Source organism: Lycium ferocissimum, chromosome 5, assembly GCF_029784015.1.
Source record: "Lycium ferocissimum isolate CSIRO_LF1 chromosome 5, AGI_CSIRO_Lferr_CH_V1, whole genome shotgun sequence".
NCBI lineage: Eukaryota > Viridiplantae > Streptophyta > Magnoliopsida > Solanales > Solanaceae > Lycium > Lycium ferocissimum.
Genome location: NC_081346.1, coordinates 54,260,446 through 54,272,082, shown reverse-complemented (window position 1 = coordinate 54,272,082; position 11,637 = coordinate 54,260,446). Strand labels below are relative to the sequence as shown.

The following is an 11,637-nucleotide window of genomic DNA, read 5'->3' as shown; positions in this document are numbered from 1 at the left end:
CATATACAAAATAAAAAATGTTGTTTATTGGAAACAATGAATAAAGTAGCAATATATTAACAAGTAAAAAGACAAACAAAAAAGAAGTGTAATTTGAACATTAGCGAGATTTAAATAGATGCAACAGAGCATATCTTCTACTACCTATTGTGTTAACGATGCGGGCAGACATTAGCTTCCAAAACTCCAAGCAACACCGGTAATAACTTTGTAGTAGATAGGTATTTAGCGTAAATAATTTTAGTGGTGGCATAGACGCGTAATTAGTTCAGGCCGAGTGGGTACTTTGTGCGCTTTTCCCAATAAATTAATCTTAACAGTTAAAAATTAAGGTGATAATTATATATCACTTTTTTTATGATCATGTAATATTTTTGTATTTATTCTTAACGGTTAAAAATTAAGGTGATAATTATATACCACTTTTTTTTATGATCATGTAATATTTTGGTAAAAAATCATAAATATACAACTGGGACATATACATTGCAAAAAAAATGGCCCAAACTTTACATTACAAATCGCTGGCCCAAAAATATAATAGGCCCATTCTTATATCTAAAAGAACCAACGTTTTTTCCGTTATTTTGGTATCCCCATCTTTGTCCGTATTGTGTTTCCTCCAATCTCTCTCCTTCAATACTTCATATACATCGATACTTCAAAATCAAACCTAATGCAGCTCGAACACTTTATATACATTAGCAATTGGTGAAAGAAATCAACAATTGTTTCTAGTTTTTTCTGCAATTAATGGTTTGAAAAACTTCATCTACATCCTTATTGTGCAATTACTGATTTCAATTTTTTTTGCTACAATTCGTGATTTCAACTTGTTTCAATGGAGATTTATCCTGTATACCTTCTTCATAGTGATCAATAGGCCAATGATAATAAATTTGTCAATTTTAATTGCTGACTGTATTGCTATTAGGTCGACCTTCAACTTTGAAAATTTAGTTGAAGCAACTTCAAAGCAGATTAGAATAGATACTCAGTTGAATGCATTAGAAATTAAGTTTGTTCTAAGGGATGGTTTGATGCCTATCCTAATCTACAATGATACTCGAGTTCGGGTCTATATCGAATTGAAAAAGAAAAATCCAGAGTTTACCGACTTTGCGCTCTATGTCACGGTGAAGGAGGTTGAGAATGATTCAGTTGCTACAAGCTCGAGTGGTATAAATAGAGGCAATTTTGTACAAGAGGTTGATACAATAGATATGATTGAGAATGAAAGTGATAATGAATATATTGAAAACAAGGATTTTGGTATAATAGATGATATGTTACACAAAGAGGTTGAGGAGGATCAGGTTTATAAGAACATGGAAATTGTTGTTAGTGTGATACATAACTATGCTGTTCGGAATAATTTTCAGTTTAAGGTGAAGAGATCAAGTAAATCAAGGTATAATTATAGTTGTATATTCTATTATATTTTTGTATAAATATGTATATTGACAAATAAATATGTATATTGACAAAGTTATGTGTATAAACTTGTATAAACCAATGTATACTTGATGTATATGTGTATAAACTTGTATATCAATGTGTACTGATTTGTGATTCCCCCACTGTATATATGTGTATAAACATGTATATCAATGTGTACTGATTTGTGATCCCCCCACTGTATATATATATATGTATAAACTTGTATATAATGTGTACGGTTTGTGATTCCCCAGATTTGTATAAATGTGTATAAACATATATCAATGTGTCGATTTGTGATTCCCCCTTACGTATATATGTGTATAAACCCGTATATCAATGTGTACTGATTTGTGATTCTCCCACTGAATATATGTGTATAAACCTGTATATCAATGTATATTGATTTTGATTCCCCCTGGATATATGTGTATAAAAACTTGAATATCATGTTTCTTGGATTTTTTTGTTTTGTATAAAACTGTATACAATAATTAAATGTTCTTTAACAATAGGTATCACCTTTCATGTGTGGATGAAGATTGTGTTTGGTTTTTCAAATCTTCTGCCATATACAAGGCAGAAATATTCAAGGTGAGAAGTTTCAATAATGTTCATACATGCTCGTTTAGTGAAAGATTCTTGACACAACGTCATGCTACTTCTAAAGTAGTTGCAAGTATAATCAAGGACAAATGTGTTGATCCAAAAACAATTTACACTGCAAATGATATTATAAGTGACATACAAAAGCAACACGGGGTTGAATTGAGCTATATGAAAGCGTGGAGGGCTAAAGAAATAGCAATGGAATGGTAAGAGGAAACCCACGTGATAAAATACTTGTATTTTGGAGCAGTCAAATCCAGGAACGATTACAAAATTGCACAAATCAGAAGATGGGCGCTTTCTCTATGTATTTGTTTCGTTGTTCGCATGCATCAAGGGGTGGGAATATTGCAGGCCAATAATGGTAGTTGATGGAAGCTTTCTTAAAGCAGCATACAAGGGTACCATATTGACTGCTTGCACACAAGATGGAGCTATATTCTTGTATTTTTAAATGAGTCCTGATTGAATATATATTTTTTCATCTTTTGGTTTCAAAAGACCGGTTAGAGACTAGTAAATTCAGATTTGATCAAAATACTATAGAGACATGAAATTTTTGAGTGCTTCTTTTATATGCTAATCATCATTATTTGTCAGGAAAAATCCTTTCGCTTGCTTACGCAATTGTGGATTCTGAGAATAATAAATCTTGGAAGTGGTTTTTCATTCAACTAAAGGGTGTTTTCGGAGTGCGAGAAGGGATGTGTATAGTTTCGGACAGACACAAGGGAATCTTAAACGCCACAACAGCTGTATATCCAGAAATTCCACATTGTTTCTGTATATTTCACTTGTGGGGAAACATATCAGATCAATTCAAGAAACATAAGGACCAGTTGCATGACCTCTTCTGTTCTGTGGCTAATGCTTGCACCATTTAGAAATTTGAATACTTTATGACGGAAATATCTAAAATTGATGAGAGGGTGCCTGGTTACTTGCATGAAATTGGGTATGAAAGGTGGTCTATGTTACACTCAAAAGTGAAAAGATCGATGCTCATGACTTCGAATATTGCGGAGTCGATTAATTCATCAAACAAACATGCTAGAGACATGCCAATAATGCGTGTGATGGAGTTCATGACAAACTTGATACAACAATGGAACTACTATAGTCGGAAAAAAGCAATGAAATCGTCCACCGCGCTTGGAAAAAAGTATGACAAACTCATTGGGGTTAATCTGCTTGTAACACAGAAAATGACGGCTAGTTAAAATCCTTTATAATTTTGTATAATCCTGTATAATTCTGTATAATTGTTTGACATATACATATCTGTTTTTATACTTCGCATTAGTAGTAGTATTGCCTTCTGTTTTGCTCTTGTTCTGTTTAGCCTTTTGAGATTGAGATAGTGATGGTAATAAAGAAAGATATGCTTGTGTAATTTTGTATATGTCTGTATAGTTTTGTATATGTTTGTATAATCTTGTATATGTTTGTATAAAATACTGTGGCTTTTCTTTAAAAAAAATTGCGGGTAAGGCCTGCTACAGGCAAGTTATACACTGTATTTGAAGGAGTAAAGCTAAACATTGTATGCCTTGAAGATGGAATATGTAGTTGTGGGCGATTCCAAATGGATGAAGTTCCATGTCCACATGCTTTGGCGGTTATAAAGCTCAACAAATTAACGCCAGCCGATTATTGCTCATTTTACTATAGAAGGAATCATATCCTTGCAACTTATGAAACTCAGTATATCCTATTCCGAATGAGAGTACATGGGTGATCCCGAGAGAGGTGCTAGAGAATGTGGTCCTACCACCAAAAGGAGAAGAAATGCAGGAAGGCCAAGAAAGAAAAGACTCCAACCGTCTTCAGAGAAAGCGAAAAAGAAGAGGAAATTTTCATGTTCGGTGTGTGGCCAAGATGGTCACAGTAGGAAAACATGTGGAAATCCACAAAAATATTGAAACATTAAGATTCTTATTGCATTTGTTGTCATGTTGGGTAGTTAACATTCATAAACAAAAGTGTTTTGCTTGTCAATAACGCTGCTCCTATGCCACTAAAATTCTATGTTGTGTTGCACTTGTCAATAAAAAGTGTGTCGCTTTAGACTATATACAAATTCTCTTACATATGTTTCATTATACATGTATTCTCTTGTATAAATATTGTATAATCACGTATATCCCCTGAAATGGAGCTTTCTGGTTAAAAGTGATAGATATGAGGGAATGGAATCACTTTAAAAATAGTGAAAAAATGTGCAGTATATGTATAAAGATGTATAACTTGAAGTATTGGTTTTCTTGGGTTCATAGGCAAACTTTCTCATAATGACAAATTGAGTTCATAAGATATCTATAACTTTTTGTATAATCACGTATATCCCCTTAAAAAGAGGATACGGATTGCCCAAGATCAGCAAATATTACTTGAGAACCTGTGATATCGTAAATAAAACCATTCAACACTCAGTAATCATCACAAACGTACACAATAAAAGTGCATTTCATTTATTAGCAACATCATTGTACTTTACAGTATTGCATCAAAACAGCTTAGTCAAACTCCCTTCTAAAAGCCACATTGTTTGTACTTTACATTACCGCTTCAAAACATCTAAGTAAAATTAAAAAAGCATTGATATGCAGCCCCCTACTTTTCCTCATTTTTCCTCTTCCTCCTCCCGAACCATCTGCCAGTAACTTCTTTAGTCCCGCTAGTTGCATCGGCCTTTTGTTTTTTCTTCCATAATCCCACAACAAGGATCCATACCTAGTGCGATGTATCTCAATGTCAATATTGTCTTTTGTGATTTCTTTACCATGCACGAAATAATCAGCAAAGACAACAACAAAAACTCCACAATCACTGTAAACAAAAAAAAAAAATATTATCCATGAGTTAATATAAAAGCAGTAAAAACAGTAAAGTAAAATAAAGTGAATAGAAAAAGATATCTATTGATTTGTTGTGGCAGGTTATCAACCAGATTTATCAGCAAAGCATCACTTTGAGTTTTGTCAATGCCCCTCTTAACATTGAATTTGGACTTTTCTAGGAAGTATGGTAGCAATGTTTTGTAAGGTAACAACGTTTTCATAACAAGTTTATCATTTTTTGAATCACGTTGGGAGTCGTACACATGGATGCACCAATCATTGAAGGTAAAGACACCCAAAACCCAATGTCCCAATTTAGATTTTCCCCGATCGACATAAATTGGGAATAACACATGATCAACTTTGAGCCAAGCTACATTTGCATCACAGCAACAACCTCTAATGTACTCTTCTACTTCATGCTCTTTTGGGATCACAGAAAAATCTTGACCTTTTTTCTCAAATTCCATATAAAGTAAATAAAGCTTCTTGTTGAAATAAAAGTCAGTTGTAGTAAACTTTATGGCAAGAGTAGGTCCATATTTTTCCTTCTTCCTTAGATAGTAAAATATGACATCCAAATGTTGAGACAAGAAAAGAAAAACGCTGAATATACAACACATATACCAAAAAATACAAATATATATAGGCATATACCAAAAGTATACATGCACATATATAGATTTATACAAACATATTCATGCATATACAAAGCATTTACAAAGCTTTAAACCGGTAAATCTTGAAACTAGAATTAGAGCAATCATTCTATATTGTATATTTTACTCCATGTATTCAAACTAAAATTGAGTATTATCTAGTAAAACATTTACTAAGCTAAAAAAATGACCAACACAAAAATCTCCAAATGAAACAGATGATCTCTAACCAAATAGAAAAATAGGAAGAAGCTTAAACTAATCTAGTCCATTGAAAACCTACTAAACGGTACTAACTTGAGATACTTCATCTTATATTTAAATGTGAACCATATACAAAGCATATACAAAATTGGTACGTTCTCCAAAAAGAAGCTAATGAGATGACCTTAAAACAATGATATGAGTATGGAACTTCCAGCCAAATAACAAATCACCTTTCATAGTTGTGTTACCGATTGTGATGCTAATAACAAACAATTCCATTCAAATGCAATAAAATTACTGAATATATCCTCTAACCATGGTTCCATTGATTCTAACTCCAATATAATTATACTCTCCACTCAAGTTTGACATTAAAACAAACAAGTGCGCTTAAATCAACATTTCCATTTAAAGGAATGCTTCTATCTCGTGAAGAAGGATACATCAACCAAGGTACATAATGGGTTCAGCATTCAAGTTCTCCGATACCATACAACCAAAAAAATAACACAATGATAGAAGCCGAATTCATACAAACAACTTAAAACTTACAAGGCATTTTCACATCTATATTCTATTCCATTAGCTGATCAAAAAACTCATTGCTATATCCCAATAACTTCATACCTTGTTGAGTAACCATATAGTTGTACTTGACCCATTACAACAATCTCTTTTCTTAAGCATTTTCCAAACTTTTGACTCCATATATCTAGATTCATGTACATTAAATTTTCCAAGATTCGCCATAAAAACAAGAACATGCTTAATATTATTAGAAATAGTTGCAATCCAATCATTGAAATTATTTATAAATTTTGAATTAACCTCGAAAGCACGAGACATCCATCAAAATTGACTCAATACAAAACACATGAATCTAGATACATAACACATATACTGATTTATACAAAAATATACAGGCATTGATCTATACTTAGCTCTGCTATTATCTCTTCTTTTGTTGGACAAAAGTAAATATACAAACATATACAACAGTATATGCTCACATATACAGATTTATACAATCATATGCAAAAGCATGTCTGTGTAAGTACATTAGGACATATACTCCCACTATACACAATTAAACAAATATATACAAAATTATATATTTTATGACAGAAAAAGTGGTAATACCGTGTCTTTCAAAGGTCGACCACTATGTGTAAGCGCCTCGAACCAGTCCTTCGTGTTTATATGACACGAGCCGAAAATAAAATCTTCAGGGAGATCATTTTTCCGTCACGATACAGAGTTTTGGGACTTAAAAATCATGAATAAAAGAACACCCCCAAGAAATTTGCAAAAGTGTAAAAACCAGAACATAAAAAGCTTAAAATGAGTAAAAGTTACCGTCATGTCATATTCATCCCATCCTCAACGAATCCCACAAACTCTTGGGCCTAATCCGACAAGGGATAAAATTCATCAATGTCTCTTATGAAAGGATGCTTGATATCAAAAATACACTTAGATGTACCCGAATCAAAATCTTCCACATATGGATCTTGGGCTAATTTTCCTGGAAATCTTTTTCGTGCCAATTTTTCAGGAGTCATGTCTTTTTCTTCAACATCCATGACGAGTGGTCTAGGAAGCCCAATCTAGGACATCTTTATCTTAGCAGCCTTTTCATCACTAATATCCCAAGGTCTAGGAAGCACAACCTGGGACATCTTTATATTGGCAAACTCTTCATCAGTAATACCACACCAGAGATCGTCCTTGACACCATCAACTGCTTCCACTTAGAAAGAGGAAAAAGATTAATAAAAAATATAAAGGCAGATAAAGAAAAAGAAAGTTCATTGAAAAATACCAAGATGACCATCAGTAACTTCCTCGTTTTCCTTGACATTTGATTTTGTTTGGTCGGTTGCATGTTTACTTTACGTTTCGGGGCCTCAACACCATCACTGCACCACTTAGACGAGAAAAAATTAATCAAAAGGTATCGATCCGAAGGCGGAAAAGAAGAGACCAAGTACGGGACACCAAGACCATCGGTAGTTTGCTAATTATGCACTTGATCGAGGGGGGGGGGGGGGGAACATCAGTACCCTCTTCATTTCCCTTGACACTTGACATATTTATATTGGCAAAGTATTCATCAGTTTTACCACACCAGGGATCGTCCTCAACTGCTTCCACTTAGAAAGAGGAAAAAGATTAATAAAAAATGTAAAGGTAGAGAAAGAAAAAGAAAGTTCATTGAAAAATACCAAGACGACCATCAGTAACTTTATCATTTTCCTTGACACTTGATTTTGTTTGGTCAGGTTGCATGTTTACTTCATGCACTTGCTCGAGGGGCTCAACACCATCACTTGCTACTACTTAGACAGAGAAAAAGATTAATCAAAAGGTTTCAATCCGAAGGCAAAAAAAAAAAAAAAGACCAAGTACAAGACGAAAACATATCAGGAAGACCATCAGTAATTTGTTGATTTCCCTTAACACATGATGCATTTTGGTCAGATCGCAAGTTTAGGTCATACACTTGCTCGAGAGAGGGAACATCAGTACCCTCTTCATTTCCCTTAACGGTTGACGTTGTTTGGTCACCTTGCATATTTAGATCATGCACTTGTTCGGGAGGGGAGAGGGGGGACGAAGGTGGAACATAATCATTATTGTCAAACCCATCATTGCCTAGCCCAGATGTACCATCCTCATCAGCATTGCCTTGATCACTCGGTTGCTTAATTTTCAGATGCTTGAATATGATTCCAAAGGAAGATACGATGTAAGTGTTGAGTGCCTCGACTTTACCAGTAAGCTAGGAAAAGGAAAACAACATAAATTAAATTAACAAGCATGTGTATACAAAAAAACACAACTGACAAGCTACAAAGATATCAAAGATGCAGTACCTCTGAAACGTCACTCCTCAACTGAGCAACTTTAGCCGTCAACCCATCACTGCTCCCGGAAGGATCGCGTCTCAATACGGGTTGTTGCTCCGTATTCTGAGGATGAGGTTGTTTAGGCTATTGCTCCATATTTTGAGGATGTGGTGGGGGTGAAATGTTAGAATCTTCATTTTGAAAAATGGGCAAACCCCGTGAAGAAACATGGTCGGCATTGATATCTTCAAAAAATGCAGCAATTTTCAAGTTTATTTTTTCCTCAGTGGTAGGAGAAATGTTGCAGTACTTCATCTATAAAAAGCAAAAAATAGGTTAATTTTGTATAGTATATATAATCTTGTATCAGAGAATTTGATAAAAAAGGATACTAGGCATTTTACTTTGTCGATACTAGGCATGAGCACATCATCAGTCAAGAACGTATACGTCGGAGAATCAGTCACTTTCCAGTTAAGAATATGTGGCACATTATTGCCAACACGAACAACGAGTTTTTTATCGATGATAGAGCAACATTCGAAAAACCATGTCTGTAGTGCAAGCGGGAACCCTCCAAGCCTGTACATTGTCAAAAACTCACACTGTTTATCCCTTGTTGTTTTGAGAATCTCTTCAAAGCATTTTTTCCCCCAAGCATAAGTCTGATATTCACCACTTTCAACAATATCAAAATCTGCTTTGGTGATAGTGTGATCATTGGTATCCGAGAATAAGAAATGGTGGATGAATACCATCAAACCCATCTTGAACGCATCATCATCCGACTTCCATTCCTTTACCTTAAAGTGAGTAAGCAACTGCTCCCTCGTTATTGATGTGTTTTCTAGAAAATATGTTTCCATCAACCTACTGGTGCTTGGTTTGTCATACATAGTTGCATCATCTTCAACACACTTCAAACCAGTAATAACAACAAACTCTCTAATACGAAAACTCAATATACAACCATTGAGTTTAATCCACAACTCTCTTAACACACCGGGGACAACCTCCCTCAGTAACATGCAATGTATAAGCTGGTTCTGAATCTTAAAAGGAGGCAGGTCTAAGAAATATCCAAAACAACTATCACGGAAGATTTGAAGCTGCGTATCACTCAAGTATTCCCTTAAAAAGCCGACAATATCAGTCTTGGTATGACAACTAATCCTAGTCCAAAAATGTTCATTCGGTTGTATATAGAAGTCACCAACCTCCATTGAAGAAAAGAGAATAAAGAAATCAGTAAACAAAAAGAGATACAAACATAGTTGAGAAAAATATCAAAAAAGCATATACGTATACAGACACTATACAAGCCTATACAAAAACACATTTACAAACAATATACAAAACCTATACAAAACCAAGTATGCTAACCAAATTGACTACATGCTACTCATTCTCAGTTAAACTATGTTACTTCAAATGAAACAGAGATGTTAGACAGATAAGTGATAGAAAGGATACCTTCAACTGAGATTTTCTTTCATTAAATTTACATCGAATAGATTCCCTTTATTCTTTCGATAATGCATAAGAACTATATTCAGCAACATTGACGACCTTTCTCTCTCTTTTTTTTTTTTAATTTTTTTAGCAGCATCATCTTCATCAACAAGTTTCAACCTCACTTTAGCTTTCTCAGGTCGACCACATTTCTTAGTCCTCGGCTTGATATTCTTAACAACCTTCTTCGTCTGCTAGCGCGTGATTCGCATGATTTCTTGTTGACAACTCTTTGTAAGAACAACAGGGGACTCGAAATCATCATCATTTGCAACATCAGGGGTCGAAGGCAAATTGCTTGATGTGCCAGCATTGTATTTAATCCCTCTACCGGCAATCTTCAAACAACTTCTAGATGCAGACATTTTGACCTTCATACTCCAGGAAAAAGCAAACATGATAGTTAGAAACAAAATTCAGAAACAAATCATAAAAACAACCAAATCAACCCACATTCTACCAAAATTCAGAAACAAACCCTAAAAAACGACCAAAATCAACCCACATTCTACCAAAATTCAGAAATAAATCATAAAAACAACCAAATCAACCCACATTCTACCAAAATTCAGAATCAAACCATAAAAAATAACCAAAATCAACCCACATTCTACCAAAATTCAGAATCAAACCATAAAAAACAACCAAAATCAACCCACATTCTACCAAAATTCACAAAAAAAAAAAAAAAAATAAAAACGAACATGCATACTAAAATCAAAACAAAAAAACTCAACAAAAGCTTAAAAAAAAAAAGCAAACAAAAAGAATCCTATAACCACTATGAAAAAATGAGGGAAATAATGATAGTTGATATACATGTACGAAGGAAAACATAGATCAGCCAAAAAGAAGAATGGGAATTACTTGAGCTTGAAGTTGAAATCGTGAAGAAGAAGTAGGAACAAAGAAGAGAAAGTAACGGAATTGGAGTTCTTTTTTTATGATTTTTTCCCGTTCGATATTTTCCCATTCTTTTAAGTGTAATGGGCTAAAAGAGTGTAAAGTAAATTAAGTTTACACTGAATATGGGCTACTACGGGTAAGAACTTCAAATATGGGCCCAATTTGGTTGTAATTGAGCTCCAATTAACATACAGCGTAATTAACTCTAATATTTTTGTAATTATTCTTAACAGTTAAAAATTAAGGTGATAATTTATATATCACTTTTTTTATGATTAAGTAATATTTTTGTACCAACAAAAGTTGTGGTGGGATGGATACGATCTTTCCTCCTTTAATAATAAAATGCATAATCCTCTGTTGTTGTGCATTTTTTTTAACACCAACAATGCATTTTATTCATCTCATAACAAAAAGAGTACAGAGTTGTTGCAGGAGTTGTCTAGCCTTAACAAACTCCCCAACCATATTTGAAAGATAGCCATAGCTATCTTTATTACAAAAGAGATGTCGTCAATGCAATTGGTAGACAAAAGTATAATTTCGAGCTCTCATCTTATGTATACTCATCCGATACAATAGGAGTATACTTCCTAAGTTAGACCTAATGGTAAG

The 11,637-nt window shown here is 33.9% G+C and overlaps 2 protein-coding genes across 19 annotated transcripts; one reads left to right on the top strand and one right to left on the bottom strand.

Moving 5' to 3' along the window:
- Positions 1-496: 496 nt before the first annotated feature.
- On the top strand, positions 497-2,270 carry LOC132058416 (uncharacterized). Its single transcript, XM_059450924.1, has 2 exons — positions 497-1,411; positions 1,956-2,270. The coding sequence occupies exons 1-2, from the start codon at positions 888-890 to the stop codon at positions 2,257-2,259; spliced, it is 828 nt and encodes a 275-aa protein (XP_059306907.1). The 5' UTR covers positions 497-887; the 3' UTR covers positions 2,260-2,270.
- A 2,227-nt stretch (positions 2,271-4,497) lies between these two features.
- On the bottom strand, positions 4,498-11,096 carry LOC132056902 (uncharacterized). Of its 18 annotated transcripts, none has more exons than XR_009415023.1 (8): positions 10,984-11,093; positions 10,078-10,494; positions 9,009-9,821; positions 8,632-8,919; positions 7,981-8,537; positions 7,112-7,505; positions 6,896-7,021; positions 4,498-4,878 (listed from the first exon to the last, which is right to left on the bottom strand). XR_009415023.1 is itself a non-coding variant. In XM_059449302.1 (6 exons), exons 4-6 carry the CDS (start codon positions 8,328-8,330, stop codon positions 7,363-7,365), a joined length of 408 nt encoding a protein of 135 aa, XP_059305285.1. In that variant the 5' UTR covers positions 8,331-8,537; positions 8,632-8,919; positions 10,078-10,494; positions 10,984-11,093; the 3' UTR covers positions 7,334-7,362. The 18 variants fall into 18 exon arrangements, 1 of the variants encoding a protein (XP_059305285.1); XR_009415020.1 differs by having other exon boundaries at positions 6,896-7,505; positions 7,981-8,084; positions 8,176-8,537; XR_009415022.1 differs by having other exon boundaries at positions 6,896-7,496; positions 7,981-8,084; positions 8,176-8,537.
- Positions 11,097-11,637: the final 541 nt, after the last annotated feature.